This window comes from Hypomesus transpacificus, chromosome 11 (assembly GCF_021917145.1).
Source record: "Hypomesus transpacificus isolate Combined female chromosome 11, fHypTra1, whole genome shotgun sequence".
Lineage (NCBI taxonomy): Eukaryota > Metazoa > Chordata > Actinopteri > Osmeriformes > Osmeridae > Hypomesus > Hypomesus transpacificus.
The window spans coordinates 18,218,379-18,236,794 of NC_061070.1; the positions used below are offsets into that span (position 1 = coordinate 18,218,379).

Genomic DNA, 18,416 nt, shown 5'->3' on the forward strand with positions numbered 1-18,416 from the left:
GACAGAGGTTTGGTATTGGGTTAGTATAGTAGTTGCACATTTTATTTATATAGCGCTTTTCAAAGTACTCAAAGTCGCTTCACAGAGTCCAGCATTCTTTCAGACACAGTTAAACCGGTGGTGGTACTGAAGCGTGGCTGCCTATCCTACGGCCCCTGCGACCACCACCAACATTCATACAATGCATGTCTTTATGATGGTGGGGGAAACCAGAGTACCAAGAGGAAACCCACACAGGCACGCACGGGGAGAACATGTAAACTCCACACAGAAAGGACCTGGAAGCGACCGGGGTTTGAACCAGGGAACTTCTTGCAGTGAGGCGACAGTGCTAACCACTGGGCCACCGTGCTGCCCAGTATGTCTGTGATACTGTGACACTAACCAGAGCACCTCCGACATGGTCAGTGACAGACCACCTCAGACATGGGTTAATAATCTTGGATCTGGCTCTGGGCTTTTGGAGAAAACAAGACATCCAGTCTCCATTAGGGAGAGAGAAGCTTTTCACTGATGCTCTTCACACGCACACACACACACATACACATATGCACACACATACACACACACAAACATATACTCACACATACACACGCACACAAACACACACACACACTCAAACATACTATATGGATAGATGTGTTCACTGTGTGTGTGTGTGTGTCTCTTGAATCAACCTGTTAGAGAATGCAAGATGATCAGTGGACTTGGACCATGATGAATGTACATAGTGATGAGCGTATATAGTGATGAATGTAGATAGTGATGAGTGTATATAGTGAGGAGCGTAGATACTTTCAACTTTATTTATCCTTCAAAAGGAAATTAGTGTGCTGCAGGGGTCAGAAACACGTACACAAACAGATAGTGATGAATGTAGATGGTGATGAGCGTATATAGTGATGAGCTTATATAGTGATGAGCGTATATAGTGATGAATGTAGATAGTGATGAGCGTATATAGTGAGGACCATATATAGTGATGAATGTAGATAGTGATGAATGTAGATAGTGATTAGCGTATATAGTGAGGACCATATATAGTGATGAATGTAGATAGTGATGAATGTAGATAGGGATGAATGTAGATAGTGATGAGCGTATATAGTGAGGACCATATATAGTGATGAATGTAGATAGTGATGAATGTAGATAGGGATGAATGTAGATAGTGATGAGCGTATATAGTGAGGACCATATATAGTGATGAGCGTATATAGTGATGAATGTAGATAGTGATGAGCGTATATAGTGAGGACCATATATAGTGATGAGCGTATATAGTGATGAGCGTAGATAGTGATGAGCGTAGATAGTGATGAGCGTAGATAGTGATGAATGTAGATAGTGATGAGCGTATATAGTGCTGAATGTGGTTCTGGTGTCCACACAGCAGTCCAATTTCAGGTCCGTCATCGACCAACCCTCCTGTTTCTCTTCTTCTTAAAAGCAGATCATTGATTGGACAGTCTGTGCATACTCCGCCTGGTTGGCATGGCAGCCACTCAACCAGCGAAAGATGGCCTGTCAGTTGCCAAGGAAACAGCAGAATGTTTTAAATCTAGCTCTTGATGAGAGGAGCCTTATTTTGTGAAACTATGTTGCTTTTTACCTCAAATAGTGGACCTAACTCAATACAAATATTGATTATTTATTGTATTCTATTAGGGCTGGGCGGTATGACGGTATATACCGTGCAACGGTAGAAATGTGTCTACCAGGAGAGATTTGGCTATACCGTTTCAACCGCGGTATACTTTTCAGTGTTTCCCACACAGACTAATTTGTGGCGATGCGCCACAGAATCAACACCGGCCGCAGTGTTTCCCACACACAGACTAATTTGTGGCGGTGCGCCACAGAATCAACACCGGCCGCCACACATTGCGTTTCGTAAAACATTTTTTTTTAATCGCTATTTAGGTTCAAACACGCAGCGTATTCGTTCAGCTGCATTTCCTTTCCCCTGCTCTCCCTCCGTCTCTCTGTCACTCATGCGTCTTTCCCACATATGCACACAGTCACTACGTCAGCACACGTTAGCAACAATGCATACACATGCCGTTCTAGTAAGACCGACAGATATCAGCGAGCCTTCAGCATTAGTGCCGTAGCTAAAAGTCGAGGAAAGTTGAGGCTACTTTTCGCTAAGTACCTTACTCACATTTACATTTAGTCATTTAGCAGACGCTCTTATCCAGAGCGACTTACAGTACTCGAAGTTTCCCCTTCGTTCTTTTGGTGAGAAGTCTCAAGAGCTAGCTACTTACTCGGCGTCATGGAGCCAACCAGTTAAATAGTTGTTTACCACTAGCGTTGCTACATGCATAATGCAGAAATGATGTTAGTTGTTGTTAATTTGTGAAGGTGTGAATCATTTTGGATTAATATTTAATGTAACAAATTATTAACAAATTAACTGTGTAACGAATTATTAACGAAGGAATTATTACGACACGACCCCCCCCCCCCCCCCCCCCCCCCCCCCCCCGGTCTGACAACCCCCACCCCTCCCCGCCACAATTAGATTTCTAATCTGTGGGAAACACTGGGCCGCCACATATTGCCTTTCGTAAAAAAAAAATTCAACACTATTTAGTTTAAACATGCAGCGAATTCTATCAGCTGCATTTCCTTTCCCTGCTCTCCCTCAATCTCTGTCACTTACGCGTCTTTCTCACATACATAGTCACAACGTCAGCACACGTTAGCAAGGATGCATACATTCGCCGTTCTAGACAGACAGCTATATCAGTGAGCATTCAGCATTAGCTTAAGATCTAGGAAAGTTCAGGCTACTTTTCTCTAGGTACCTACGAACATGTCTTAATCGAAGGTTCCCCTTCGTTCTTTTGGTGAGAAGTCTCAGGAGCTAGCTAGCTACTTAACCTACCCGGCGTCATGGAGCCGACCAGTTAAATTGTTATTTAGCACTAGCGTTGCTACTTGCATATGCAGAAATTATTTGTTTGTGGTTGATTTTGTGAAGGTGTGAATAATTTTGGATGAATATTTAATATAATAAAGTTCTGTGTAACAAATTATTAACGAAGGAATTATTTTTAACCCCCCCCTCCCCGTTTGTCTGAGGGCATTACGGATCCGTATTGCGCTGTGACTAGATCACCACGCGGATGGCATGACTGTGCGTCAGCCAATCGGAACGCTCGTACTTGTAACTTTGAGTCATGTTTTTAACTCAAGTGTTGTCTCATGTGAGGCAGTTTTTGTTTGTAATAAATAATCAAGTGTGATAATGAAGTACGGTATGGTTATATAGTACCATTTCTTAATTAAATTGACTATATTTACTATATCAATTACTATACCGTGATATATACCGTAATCGTGATACAAAATTACTCATACCGTGATAGGAGATTTTGGCCATATCGCCCACCCCTATATACTATAAAAGCGTCTGCTAAATGCATAAATGTATACTATGTGCTCAATCCTGAAGTTTTCATCTCAAGAGCAAGTCTTCCAGAAGTGCCTGCCAGAATAGCTCGAACACTTGGAACGTAGTAAATGTCACATAGCTAATTTCCCTATGAACCAATTATAGTATTTGCAAATACGATTGAATTCACAGTGATTTAAATTAATTTACAGGAAGTGGCTTGGTTAAATGATGTTCATTTGTCTGCAGAACATTTGCAGAGATTACAGATTCGGTTGTGAACAAAAATGTTCTTGTCTGAGTGCAGTGATATCGCTGGCCAGGATCTCTCCTGTGATCTCAAGATCTCTATTACAGTCTAGCGCATCCAGCATCAGTCAGGACTTCCATATGTCTCTTGTGTCAGCTCAGACCTCCTCCTGTCCTCCTCTTCTGTCCTCCTCTCCTGTCCTCTCCTCCTTTCCTTTCCTCTCCTCCTCTCCTCTCCTCCTCTCCTGTCCTCTCCTCCTTTCCTTTCCTCTCCTCCTCTCCTCTCCTCCTCTCCTGTCTTCCTCTCCTCCTCTCCTGTCCGTTAGTACATGTTCTACCCAAAACACACTAACACGCACAGTAGCACACACACACTGACACTTACAATCATCTCCCTGAGTCCCTTATTAAAACTGATGAGCTCTTACAATGTAAAAAATCTATGGTGTAGATGATCCTGGTTGTTTTGTGGTCTAAAATCCCTTTGCTCACATTAGCTTGAATTCCATCAAGGTTTTCTGCAACACTCTACATGCAATCCTTGTAAGAGGGACATCAAATCAAAATGTGGCTTGAGTATTTAAAGAAGTAATAGCATATGTCTCTCTTCCTCTCCCCATCTCTCTCCTTGAATCACTCCCTCCCTCCTCAAACAGAAGTTCCAGCTTGAGAGAGTCCATCTGCAGGAGGTGAAGAGGTCCAGTTATGAACACACCAAGAAGTGTGCTGATCAGCTCCTCCTTCTGGGCCAGGTCAGTACTACCTAAATCTGTCATCTACTTCCTCTACCATCTACCTCCTCTACCATCTACCTCCTCTACCATCTACCTGAACACCTCATCTACCATCTACCTCCTCTACCATCTACCATCTACCTGAACACCTCATCTAACATCTACCTCCTCTACCATCTAGCTGAACACCTCATCTAACATCTACCTCCTCTACCATCTACCTGAACACCTCATCTAACATCTACCTCCTCTACCATCTACCTGAACACCTCCTCTACCATCTACCTCAGCACCTCAGCTACCATCTACCTCCTCTACCATCTACCTGAACACCTCCTCTTCCATCTACCTCCTCTACCATCTACCATCTACCTCCTGTAACATCTACCTGAACACCTCCTCTACCATCTACCTCCTCTACCATCTACCTGAACACCTCCTCTACCATCTACCTCCTGTACCATCTACCTACCTAGGGAGGAGGGCAGGGAGAGAGAGAGGAGGGCAGGGAGGGAGGGAGGAAGGCAGTGAGGGAGGGAGGAGGGCAGGGCTGGGAGCTAATGATGAGTAGAATTACAGTGAACTACAGCTGTGATGGGGTGTGAGTTAGGCCAGCCATTGTGGATCCTTCTCTCTGGGCTGCAGGGTTAGGGTTAGGCTGCAGGGCCCCCCCCCCCCCCCACGCTATACCCCCCACGCTCTACCCCCCACGCTCTGTCCCCCCACGCTCTACCCCCCCATGCTCTACCCCCCCACGCTCTACCCCCCCACGCTCTACCCCCCCACGCTCTACCCCCCCACGCTCTACCCCCCCCACGTTCTACCCCCCCACGTTCTACCCCCCCACGCTCTACCCCCCCACGCTGTACCCCGCCACGCTCTACCCCCCTACACTGTACCCCCCACGCTCTACCCCCCCACGCTCTACCCCCCAACGCTCTACCCCGCCACGCTCTACCCCCCCACGCTATACCCCCCCACGCTCTACCTCCCCCACGTTCTACCCCCCCACGCTCTACCCCGCCACGCTCTACCCCCCCACGCTCTACTCCCCCACGCTCTACCCCCCCCACGTTCTACCCCCCCACGCTCTACCCCCCCACGCTCTACCCCCCCCATGCTCTACCCCCCCACGTTCTACCCCCCACGCTCTACCCCGCCACGCTCTACCCCTCCACGCTCTACCCCCCCACGCTCTACCCCCCACGCTCTACCCCGCCACGCTCTACCCCCCCACGCTCTACCCCCCGTACGCTCTAACCCCCCACACTCTACCCCCCCACGCTCTACCCCCCCATGCTCTACCCCCCCACGCTCTACCCCCCGTACGCTCTAACCCCCCACACTCTACCCCCCCACGCTCTACCCCCCCACGCTCTACCCCCCCTATGCTCTACCGCCCCACACTCTACCCCCCCACGCTCTACTCCCCCCACGCTCTACCCCCCCACGCTCTACCCCCCCACGCTCTACCCCCCTACACTGTACCCCCCACGCTCTACCCCCCCACGCTCTACCCCCCAACGCTCTACCCCGCCACGCTCTACCCCCCCACGCTATACCCCCCCACGCTCTACCTCCCCCACGTTCTACCCCCCCACGCTCTACCCCGCCACGCTCTACCCCCCCACGCTCTACTCCCCCACGCTCTACCCCCCCCACGTTCTACCCCCCCACGCTCTACCCCCCCACGCTCTACCCCCCCCATGCTCTACCCCCCCACGTTCTACCCCCCACGCTCTACCCCGCCACGCTCTACCCCTCCACGCTCTACCCCCCCACGCTCTACCCCCCACGCTCTACCCCGCCACGCTCTACCCCCCCACGCTCTACCCCCCGTACGCTCTAACCCCCCACACTCTACCCCCCCACGCTCTACCCCCCCATGCTCTACCCCCCCACGCTCTACCCCCCGTACGCTCTAACCCCCCACACTCTACCCCCCCACGCTCTACCCCCCCACGCTCTACCCCCCCTATGCTCTACCGCCCCACACTCTACCCCCCCACGCTCTACTCCCCCCACGCTCTACCCCCCCACGCTCTACCCCCCCACGCTCTACCCCCCTACACTGTACCCCCCCCACGCTCTACCCCCCCACGCTCTAACCCATGGGAAGTAGCATAATGACTATAATAGAGGTGTTTGTCTCTTTTCCCATTATTGATCTGGTTTATCCCTCTACCTCTCAGACGGACAGGGCCGTGCAGTTGCTATTGGAGACGAGCGCCGACAACCCCAGCTACTACTGTGACTCGCTGAAGGCGTGTCTGGTCACCACCATCACCTCCTCCGGCCCCTCCCAGTCTACCATCAAACTGGTGGCCACCAACATGATCGCCAATGGGAAGCTGGCAGGTAGGATATTACAGTAGAGCAGCTGGCAGGTAGGATATTACAGCAGAGCAGCTGGCATGTAGGATATTACAGTAGAGCAGCTGGCAGGTAGGATATTACAGTAGAGCAGCTGGCAGGTAGGATATTACAGCAGAGCAGCTGGCAGGTAGGATATTACAGTAGAGCAGCTGGCAGGTAGGATATTACAGTAGAGCAGCTGGCAGGTAGGATATTACAGTAGAGCAGCTGGCAGGTAGGATATTACAGCAGAGCAGCTGGCATGTAGGATATTACAGTAGAGCAGCTGGCAGGTAGGATATTACAGTAGAGCAGCTGGCAGGTAGGATATTACAGTAGAGCAGCTGGCAGGTAGGATATTACAGCAGAGCAGCTGGCAGGTAGGATATTACAGCAGAGCAGCTGGCAGGTAGGATATTACAGTAGAGCAGCTGGCAGGTAGGATATTACAGCAGAGCAGCTGGCAGGTAGGATATTACAGTAGAGCAGCTGGCAGGTAGGATATTACAGCAGAGCAGCTGGCAGGTAGGATATTACAGTAGAGCAGCTGGCAGGTAGGATATTACAGTAGAGCAGCTGGCAGGTAGGATATTACAGTAGAGCAGCTGGCAGGTAGGATATTACAGTAGAGCAGCTGGCAGGTAGGATATTACAGCAGAGCAGCTGGCAGGTAGGATATTACAGTAGAGCAGCTGGCAGGTAGGATATTACAGTAGAGCAGTATCAAACTTTCCCTCTAACATCCTTCCCTTTTTCCATCTCTCTCTCCGTCTCTCCATGTCTTTCTCTCAATCTCCTTCTCTCCTGTATCTCTCATTCTCTAAATATCCTCTTCTCTTCGTTCTCTCTCTCCATCCCTCTCTCTCCCTCTCTCTCTCAATCTTCTCTCTCTCTCTCCATCCCACTCTCTCTCAGAGGGTGTGCAGCTGTTGTGTTTGATTGACAAGGCTGTGGACGCATGTCGTTACCTGCAGACCTATGGAGAGTGGAACCGTGCTGCATGGCTGGCTAAGGTAGCTCACACACACACACATACACTCGCACAAACACACACCTACTTACACATACACGCATACATTCACGCATACACACACACATACTTACACACTCTACTCATGCATACACACATACCCAGCAATGTCCATCAGAACACACTGGCGTTTATAATACAACCATACCACAATGCTTACTTATGTACTTCTGTCCGTGTGTGTCCCAGGTGCGTCTGAACCCTGCAGAGAGCTCTGACGTGCTGAAGCGCTGGGCTGAGCACCTGTGCTCCCCGCATGTCAACCACAAGTCCAAGGCTGTGCTGGTACTGCTCTCTCTGGGATGCTTCCACAAAGTGGGGGAGATGCTGCACAGGTAACCTCTCACCTACCCTCTCACTAGCACAGGTTGACCAGCAGAGTTTTCACAGTATTTAGTTGATCAGAGTGCTACAATAACATCTCAGCTACAAATAATAACAGTTACATGGTACTAGATCTGAGGAATGGATTCTAGATTTTAGGGATGAGGCCAGGTGGATGATGATCTCTGATTGTGCATCTCTCTCCTAGTATGAGATACTTCGACCGCGCTGCCCTCTTCATAGAAGCCTGTCTGAAGTATGGCGTGATGGAGGCCAATGACTCAACCAATATCCTTCACACAGGTGTCCTTCTAGTCTGGTCTGTCTCTCTCTGTCTCTTTGTCTCTCTCTCTCTGAATCTAGCATGTAGCATCCAGAGTTTGTCCTTGACCTGTGTGTGTACATAAGCTGATTGGGGCTGCGTTTGTGGACTACGCCAGGCTGCTGCGCTCCTGGGGCTTGCGGGAGGGCGCTGCGCTGTGGGCCTCACGGGCAGGGGGCGCTGGAGAGCAGTTGCTGGAGGAGCTGTTCCAGGGTGTGGGAGCAGGGCCAGAGCCCAGCCCCGGGGAGGACGAGGCGGAGCAGGGCCTGGAGACCAGCGAGTAGCCCCCCCTCACCCTGGAGCAGAGCAGAGGACAGGACAGTGGAGCTGGCCGGGGGTATGGATCTGGGACCAGCCAGGCCCTCACCATCCTTGAGGGAGGAAGGCCTGGGTCAGCACGAAGGATGAGGGTTAGAACACAGAGCAAAGATCATCCTCTAATCTGTCAATCACTGGAGTCGGCATGTGTGTTGGATTTGGTGTGGAGACCAGCAGTCTGTTTCTGGTCTCTATGCTCCAGCAGGTTATCATTCAGTCTGTTTCTGGTCTCTATGCTCCAGCAGTTTAGCATTCAGTCTGTTTCTGGTCTCTATGCTCCAGCAGGTTAGCATTCAAGGTTCCTTGTTGGTTGATTTGGACTATTGACATTTTAACTGGATTATTATCAAGCTGTATTTGATGTGGCCCTAACCACCTCTAACTCTTTATGTGGTGTGGCCAGTGGTGAAACCTGATTGTTGTATGAACTCCTGCAGTATGCACATTAGCGTTGGTTCTGTGTATTCTGGACCTGCACTCTTGTTGTGTTTGTGTGTTGTCTCATGGCTACATGACTGAATTGCATTCCAAAAGATGTAATCAATAGATGTTTGCACTATTTTTGGGGGTTTTATGTATCCAAATAATTCCCCCTATTAAAACCCAAGTCCTCTTGAGCTCTGACTGGAGGGCTGCCTGAGAGAAGAGGGAGAGAAGCTGTGCACATCTAGACAGAATATAAAGTGCAATCTAAACAGAGTTAGGTTTCCAACCCTGACCTCTAAACAAAGCAGAGCGCCTGTCTGGGTGTCCCGGGCAGAGGTGTTGTTTCAAGCCCCTGGGCACGAGTCGAAACACACAGATCACATGCAGTAACCAGTATACAACATGTGTCATGGGTTTGTTAATAGGCTGATATTCACCCTTGTTAAAGATCTTACTTGAAAATTATCTTTGCCTTTTTCTGTGACATAGAAAGTGAATCTTTGTTCATAATTATGTGAGTCACATAATGCTATATCAACTTTCCCACAACAAACGTTTCCTTTTGATCCTGTTATTGTTGAGAGCTACAGTAGGAGAATAAGATCCTGTATTGTACAATGAGTTTGTTTGGATGTAAACAGTTATGCGTTAACATAATGGTATTGTTGTTTGTATAGTCCACATGTGGGGCCTCAGTTGTGTTCCAGGCTCCTGTCAGACCAACAGCTGAAAGCTGCTTTGCATGCTGGGATCAGAGCATCCAGTCCCAGCACCCTTGCACCACATGCCCACCTCTCCACCAGCCCACCTGTCCACCAGGCCACCTGTCCAGGGACCAGTGGGAGTCGTGTGAACAGTTGTTTAGTAACTGTATGATGCAATATTTTATCTAAATCTATGGATTGTCCTTTAGTTCTTGTGTATCCCCCCCCCCCCCCTTCCAGCACTTCTCCAGTTCAGTGGGTAATCCTGTATTCTTGTCCTCCAGTCAAACCAGGCTGTGTTGTAGAGCAGTGCGTAAACACATCCATTCTGCAAGTCTGAATATAGGAATTAATAAACATTGTGTTGTGCTTTTTTGTTGTCAATCTCAGAACTGTTGTTGTAAAGAGGTTAGAAAATGTAGCAGTTAGAGACACAAAGTTAAACATGCCTTTGTTTCATCATGAGACTTTTTTCATTGTTCCATCCTCGCTCGTAACCCTCACATCTGCTTTAACCTTTACAAATATATGACAAGAAGATGTATGTGTAAGTGGATAGCAATAAAAGTTTAAATATGTATAAAGTGCTGTCTCAAATGTCATTTTTTGTTTGCAAAACATTTCTAACCACACGAGGGTGCTGTTGTATTTGAGCTGAATTGAACTGTCGTATTTGAGCTGAATTGAACTGTCGTATTTGAGCTGAATTAAACTGTTATATAGGGTTAGGTTGTATTTGTATGTACGAAGGTGCTGCAGACAGGTGCAGAAAGATTTGTATTCTAGTCATGAACTGTGTGCCAAAAGTGCAGACTATAGAAAGATTCTTAACAAGCCTTTTAGAATTATGGCCATTTGATTTCAGGCCAGGTATAATCAATCAAAGCAGGATACATTAATCAAGCTGTCGTATGGTGAATTAGGTCCTAAAGCAGCATTAAAACGGAGCTGGATCACTGGCAAAGCCCAACTTCTTTTTTTATCTTTCTTTTTTTCACTCTTTTCTTCTTCTTTTCTTTCCTCAGTTTATTCTTCCTGTGAAGGAGAACAAAGAGGAGGAGGCTCACTAGCTCCTAACCCTGGTGACTGCTGAGTCCACCAGCCTCTGTACGCATGGCCTCCCTGAACCAGTCATCCTGAACTAGCCAGCATCCTTGAACCAGTCATCTTGAACCAGCCAGCCAGCTTCTGTATTCACACCATCTGTCTTCTATAGCCATTCTGTCAGTGGTGAGTCCTGTTCCTTATTGGCTTGAACAGCCTCTCCCTCCCAGCCTGAGGACAACTGGCACACAGCCGGTCAAGACCCACTCCCTGTTCACTATCCCTAACCCAAGACCCACTCCCTGTTCACTATCCCTAACCCAAGACCCACTCCCTGTTCACTATCCCTAACCCAAGACCCACTCCCTGTTCACTATCCCTAACCCAAGACCCACTCCCTGTTCACTATCCCTAACCCAAGACCCACTCCCTGTTCACTAACCCTAACCAACTAGCATTAGGAAGACCAAGAAACCCTCAGATAGACCAGTTTACCTTTTTTCTGTCAGCTTTTTCCATCCTTAGTTTTTCTTCTTCTTCCTTCATCTTGATTCCCTCCAGGAGATCCCTGCCAGGGGCAGCAAGTCTCACATTTCTCTGAAACATCTTCCAAATTGTTGTCTTCTTCATAAATCTTCCTTCCCAGCACGGACATCATCCCCCAGATGTGATTTAGAAACCCTCATATTCTCTCAGGTCTCTCATGCATCACTGTTCCTTTTTGGCCTCCTTGTGCTTCTTACAGACGTCACCATGGCCCAGTCTGTGTGCCCCTCCACAGGGAACCTCATAGTGTAAAGGTCACATCCGTTTCTCCCTCGCTCTCACCCTCTTTTTCTCCGAAAGAGTGGGGGAAGGGGGAAGAGTGGAGAGGTGAGGGGAGGAGGAGGATGAGGGGAGGAATGAGGGAGAGGAGGGCATAGGGGAACGACAAGATCTCTGGAACATTACCATGTGATGACAAACTGTTATTGACTCCCTGTAATGACTTGTGGACAGGATCATCTGTCAGAAAGCTGCTGTTGTCTTTTAAACAGCGGCTTTGTGGCCACCACGCCTGCATGCTGTGGTGGGCTCCTTCATTTACTGAAGCCCACAGAATCAATGAGGACATTGTAATGGGAGAGTGGAGCTGCCTGCCTGGATCCACACAGCTCCACTGGGCTCATCCTCAGGAAAGTGTGGGTGTGTGTGTGTGTGTGAGTGTGTGCGAGAATGACAGGAAGGAATAGGAAACCTTGCTCTAAAGGCTATACTACAGGTAAATACTCAGAATAGATGTCCTCAGTTGGTGACTGACTACATTAACATTTAGTCATTTAGCAGACGCTCTTATCCAGAGCGACTTACAGTAAGTACAGGGACATTCCCCCCGAGGCAAGTAGGATGAAGTGCCTTGCCCAAGGACACAACTTCATTTTGCACAGTGGGGAATCGATCCGGCAATCATCTGATTACAAGCCCGACTCCCTCACCGCTCAGCCATCTGACTACCCAGTCAGAGTTCCTGAACATTAGGCACCAGGGACACCTTAGTGGCCTGTTGTGAGACAGGACGTGAGAGAGAGAGATGGAGAGTGAGTGTGACGGAGAACAAGGAGGATAGAGTGTGAGAGAGAGGCCCCTCACAAGTTGCTGTTGTCTGTAGTGAGATGAGAGCAGGGAGACATGGTTGTTGTGGGCCTGGTGTGGTGAGATGAGCTATGTCTTGGGACGGAGGGACGGCTGGAGGGATACCCATTCTGGAGTACATCTGTTTCCTGTGTTGTTAGTAGACACTGTGTACGTGTGTGTGTGTGTGCGTAACACAAGCACACTCGTGTTTTGGCCTCTTTCCTGTGTGATGTTAGTGCAGAGAGACTGTCCTGCAGGGTGTTAGTGCAGAGACACTGTCCTGCAGGTTGGGGGCATCTGTGTTTTCCTTTCTGCTCATGCAGAGTGGGTTTCCTACGGGCAGCAGCCGGCCAGACACACCAGCATGGTGCAGAAAGGAGATGCAGGTGGACTGGGCCAGACACACCAGCATGGTGCAGAAAACATCCAAACTACTATAAAAGTTCAGATCCCTCACAGCTGATGCGTTATGAGGAAGAGTTGTTCAGGGCAGCAGGATGGAGCCCTCCAGCAGGATGGAGCCCTCCAGCAGGATGGAGCCCTCCAGCAGGATGGAGCCCTCCAGCAGGATGGAGCCAGCCTCCACTAGAGGGCAGCAGGCACTAGGCAGGGGGAGGCGTGAGAGTGCCTGCTGGATTCACTTAGATCCAGTATTGTACAGTCTGTTAGGAACACACAAGTGCTTATGCTATATCGTATTACTCTTAGGTGTTTCCTGATGTTTATGCTGTCATAGGTTCAAGATGACCTGGTTTAAATGAAATGAACTTTTTGTTGATTTGTCACAGTGAGGACAAAAACAAAGGGAACCCCTCAACAGTAGTCTAGGTTTCCCCAGAAACCAAACCCAACACCCAGCGTAAAAATCTTTGACATTGACCCGGTAAAGAGCAACTTTCCAGGCTGGTTGGCTGTGTGTGTCAGAGGTGTGTTAGTGGGTCAGCTGCAGAGCGTATGGAGGTTTGTGTCATAACAGTGTTAGGGTTAGGGTGAGTGTTTGTGCTTCACGGCGCCGTGTTCCTCTATCAGTGAGACAATCTGACACAAGGTACTGCTGCACACTAATCTGGAAATCAGTGTGAAGTACACAGCCCAACTCCTGCATGCTTCACAGACACACACACACACACACACTCACGCACACACACACACACACTGCCTTTGCTCCCAAAACATTTTTATAATGTGGGTACACATGAGAAGGAGAGAGAGAATGGGAGAAGGAAAGTGAGGGAGACAGGGAAGGAGAGGGGGGAAGGGAGGATTTCTGGGCTGGAAGGGAGGAGGGATCTTGCCATACTTGCCCTGCCCTCCTTACCCTGCGCTACCCTGCCTACCCTGCCCTACCCAACCATGCCCTACCCTGCTCCACCTACCCAACCCTACTCCACCTACCCTACCCTATCCTGCCTTACTCTGGCCACCAGCCCTAAGCCACTGGCCTGGGAAACTAACAACTAACTAACTTACAGTCTGGCTCCCTGCATTAGATGCTATGAATTACACTTAAGGCATATGTAAGGAAAACATGACAACTGGCAAATTCAGCAGTGATAAATCTGAAATAATGAAACTGGGCTCTAAGTGGAAGCAGGAGGAGAGTTTTGACCCAGAATGGTGGTAACCTGATAGGCCGGCAGGCCTAGTGGAACAGGGGCTAGACAAGCCTGGGTGAAGCTGGGGCTTGGGGCTGAGGCTGGGGCAGAGGGCTGGAGGCTTGGGCTAGGGGCTGAGGCTGGGGCAGAGGGCTGGAGGCTTGGGCTAGGGGCTGAGGCTGGGGCTGGAGGCTTGGGCTAGGGGCTGAGGCTGGGGCTGGAGGCTGGGGCTAGGGGCTGGGGCTGGGGAACAAGGAGGGGACTAAAGTTTGACCTGTTTTTTTGTAGTTCTGTTGCAGGGTGCTGAGACAGTGCACAGAGTTCTGTTGGAAGTTTCCATCCATTCAATCATAAAAAGCACTTTATTTTGTCTGTGTGTGCAAGTGACGGGCTGTAACTCTGACCTGCTGGAACTCCAGGTCCCAGAGTGCCGTGAGTGGAGGGCCTGTGTCTGAGGGGCCTTACTACTGTTCAGTCATAAAGAGAGCTCTGCGATGGAGCGATGGAGCCCTGCCCCAGAATGAGGCCTAGTAGCTATTTCACTCAAAAGGCAGTATAAATTCCCAGCCGGTAATATAAAATGTTGGGGTTGGGTGTGTGTGTGTGTCAGAGGGGAAAGGGTAGAGCAGGGAATGAATAGTCCTGTCACATGCAGACTAGCTAATAAAGAAGGTAGGGAGGGAGGAAGGAATGCTTCTCGTCTTTCCCCTTGTCATCAAGGGTGAATTAGTTTAATTCCGAAGCAAAATCATCCAATAAAGACCCATGGATCGGTCAGGCCCCCCCCCCCCCCCTCCACTGCTTGTGGAGATTGCATTGGCCATGGGTTAGAAGACGCATGCGGGTCAAATTTCAGACCTTTTGAAGTTTTCATCGTCAATAAATTGCTAGATCAAGCAGATTAGTTAAAGTGTACTCACACAAGCACAGAGGTTCTTTTCACAGCTGGCCAACCCTAGTGTGTGTGTGTGTGTGTGTATGTTTGCGAAGGGTGGGTTTGCAAAGGGTGGTTGATCTTGGATACTAGTTCACTTTTTAAGAGTACAGTAAATTGGCAATGTTATTGCACAAAACACGAAAGCTCAACAGAAAAAAAATTCATTTGTTGAGGCAGCTGAATAAAAGGAAAATAGCCCAAGTTACCCTCACAGTTTGAGTTAACAGCCTTGCCTTTTTGGTAGACATTTGAGTTAGTCAGATTTGGCCAGTAGGTCAGTGTGGTCTACACAGCTGTGTGATATTCTGTGTTTGTTTGTCTGGTCTTCTGTAACTCTGAGCAGTTGCCTCTTTGGAGGAAACTATTTTGACAAAGATGACATGGACATTACGATGAGAGAAGCCCATGGCCTGGGGCCTCATGTATAAACGCACAAAAAGCTTGCGTACGCTGGTTTTCACGCACATTTTGTGATGTGTAATGATTTACTTGACGTCAGAATGTGCGGGCCGTCACGGAAACTTTTGAGCAGACGTGAGAATGTGCGGACCGTCCGCAAAGTCTTGTCTGGCTCTGTAACATGGCAAATTCTAACTGAAAAGTGCCGAGACTCACCAAACATTACAAAATAAAGTTTCCACTAGTACGTTTATGACGTTAACTATTCAACAAACATAAAAATAAAAGATTGATCATTAATGTGGATGATCATAAAATGCCAAAACCCAAAACGGGAAATGCTATATAGCCTTCTGTTTATACCGCCACCACTTAATAACTTCTGTTAAACTTGAGGCTGTCAAACGAACGACAAAATCATGCTGTTACGATGCGCCACCACTTGTTTCTTCATTTAAAGTTTTATATCCGACCATTTCTTCTTAATTTCTGCCATGGTCCGGTTCTCTGAACCCACCGCATTTATGGCCCTATAATAATAATGATAATTTTATTTGTAATGCACTTTACATTTAGCTAAATCTCAAAGTGCTGCAGGTTAAAAACAAGAAAGGGCGCAAATAGTGACAGTTTTCCACTCTGCCGACTTTCTTTTGTCACTAATACCTGATGACAGGCCGCCAAACAAGACACATTTTCTCGCCTCCACCTCTGTTGTCAGAACCTCGATCTCACAGTCACCGTATTTCTTCAAATAAACGCTGCGGCGTTTAACGTTCATTTGTGGTGCTGCGTTTCTTCGAGGGCGGCGTTTATTCGAATAAATACGGCAATTCAGACAACGAAATGACCTCAGGAGCGCATTTATAGCCCATCTGCATATTCATTTATGGGAGGAGGCAAGGCGGGGTCAGTGGCTCGTTCACGTGCGGTCAATCTCACGTTGATTGTGATTTATAAAGGAAAGGTGCGCAGGACCTGGCGTACGACCGGTTTTATACATGTGAATATTTCTGTGCGTAGGGACTTTTCAAGTTTTGGCCGTACGCCGTCTTCTGGTATGAAAGCTGCGCAATCGTTTACACATGAGGCCCCTGGTGTGGTGTGGCGTGGCGTGGTGTGGTACCACTTCAGTAGCACTCTGAAGAGGCCATGTGCAGGAACAATACAGTACAGTAACTCCTCAATGTACAGTACAAATGATTTGATGCTGGGATACACAGCTCTAGTTCCTTCACACCAGCATGACAGCTTCACCCTTCCCGCCTCCACCCCCAGGAGAGCAGGGAGGGGTCAGCCAGACCAGGGGCCGTTTGGAGAGAGAGCCAGCCAGGAGGTCTAGCTCTCAAGGGGGGGTGCTCTGGTAGGAAACAGAAAGAAGGGAACTGGAGAGGGAGAGAAAAAGAGAGGGTGAGAAAGGCAGAGAGAAAATGAGAGAGGGGGAGAGGGAGATAGAGAGAGAAAATGAGAGGGAGAGGACAGTGGGAGAGGGGGAGAGAGAGAAAATGAGAGGGAGAGAAGGAGAGATAGAAAATGAGAAAGCGAGGGTGAGGGAGAGGGACAGAGAGAAAGAGAGGGAAAATGGGAGAGAAAAAGAGAGGGAGAGAGAAAGAAAGAAAATTAGAAAGAGAGGGGGAGGGGGAAAGAGACTTACCATTAGGGTGTGGAGAAGGGATGATCAGAGTGAGTGATGGGGTAAAGGAGGAGGTGAAGTGATCTGTTTCTCCAGAGGTTGTTTGACAGTCACTCTCTCTCTCTTTGCCTCGCTCTGTCATGTGACGTCAACGTGGCATGCAGAGCACCCCGTTAGATTGACCCTCCTACTTACTCCCCCGTCAGACCCCCCCCATTCGACCTCCCACTAACCCCCCCCTGTTATCCCACCCGCTCCATATCCCCCCACCTCTCAGAGCGAGGGATGGAGGCAGAGATGGGAGGGGGAGTGAGCCATAATGGAAGCCAGGCAGTCACATGATACATAGCAGATTTCAGTGTGGGGAATGAGGGAATACCCTAATGAGGAGCAGCCATGCAGGGACCCCTGTGTTCACACAGCTGCACCCAGCACCATAGTCCCCTCACTGCTCCACCAGCCACTGTTCCCACAGCTGGCTCTAAAGTACCACAGGGTAGGAACGCTTAGAGATGACATGGCGGGGTGGAGAGGCGGTATGACAGATGCAGCCTGACTGCTTGTCTCTGCATGTCCCAGTCTGACTGCTTGTTTCTGCATGTCCCAGTCTGACTGCTTGTCTCTGCATGTCCCAGTCTGACTGCTTGTCTCTGCATGTCCCAGTCTGACTGCTTGTCTCTGCATGTCCCAGTCTGACTGCTTGTCTCTGCATGTCCCAGCCTGACTGGCCTCTTCCAGTACTGCCGGTCTTCGCTGAATGTAAGACAAGTTTAAAACATCCCATCCATCTCAATGAAATGTACCGGTTTAAAAGTTACAAAGTTTACACAAGGAGTTGAGCAAGGCCTGTGGAAAGGAAGGCTAAAGTGATTAATCATCTTGGAGAGAGGAGATCACTGATGTCACATTGTTTTATGATGCCTCTTTAATCCCTCTCCTATAGATTTATTTGCTCTGTAATCCCTCTCCTATAGATTTATTTGCTCTGTAATCCCTCTCCTATAGATTTATTTGCTCTGTAATCCCTCTCCTATAGATTTATTTGCTCTGTAATCCCTCTCCTATGGATGTTTCTGCTCTGTAATCCCTCTCTGCTCTTTAATCCCTCTCCTATAGACCTTTTTCCAAAAAAATTTTAGCTATTTTTTAGCTACCTTTTATGCAACGTTTTTTGCAACTTTTCTTTTCCTACCTCTTGTTCCAACCTTTTTTTCCTACTTTTTTCGAACAAAAAATACGGAGCCCCTAAAGGGACATGAAAAACAAAAAATGAAAAACAAAAAAAATCTGAAAGGTTCTCCTGCGCAGGAGATCCTTTCTGGTGCGCAC

General features: G+C 48.6%; 1 protein-coding gene across 1 annotated transcript in view; it reads left to right on the plus strand.

The window, feature by feature from the left end:
* The window catches only part of wdr11 (WD repeat domain 11), a 51,238-nt gene extending 40,790 nt beyond the window's left edge, over positions 1-10,448 (plus strand). Inside the window, exons 24-29 of the mRNA XM_047029012.1 lie at positions 4,309-4,404; positions 6,579-6,744; positions 7,657-7,754; positions 7,961-8,106; positions 8,304-8,383; positions 8,499-10,448. Of these exons, the coding sequence (XP_046884968.1) occupies positions 4,309-4,404; positions 6,579-6,744; positions 7,657-7,754; positions 7,961-8,106; positions 8,304-8,383; positions 8,499-8,701 (789 nt within the window). The 3' untranslated portion in view covers positions 8,702-10,448. The remainder of the gene's footprint in view (positions 1-4,308; positions 4,405-6,578; positions 6,745-7,656; positions 7,755-7,960; positions 8,107-8,303; positions 8,384-8,498) is intronic.
* Positions 10,449-18,416: the final 7,968 nt, after the last annotated feature.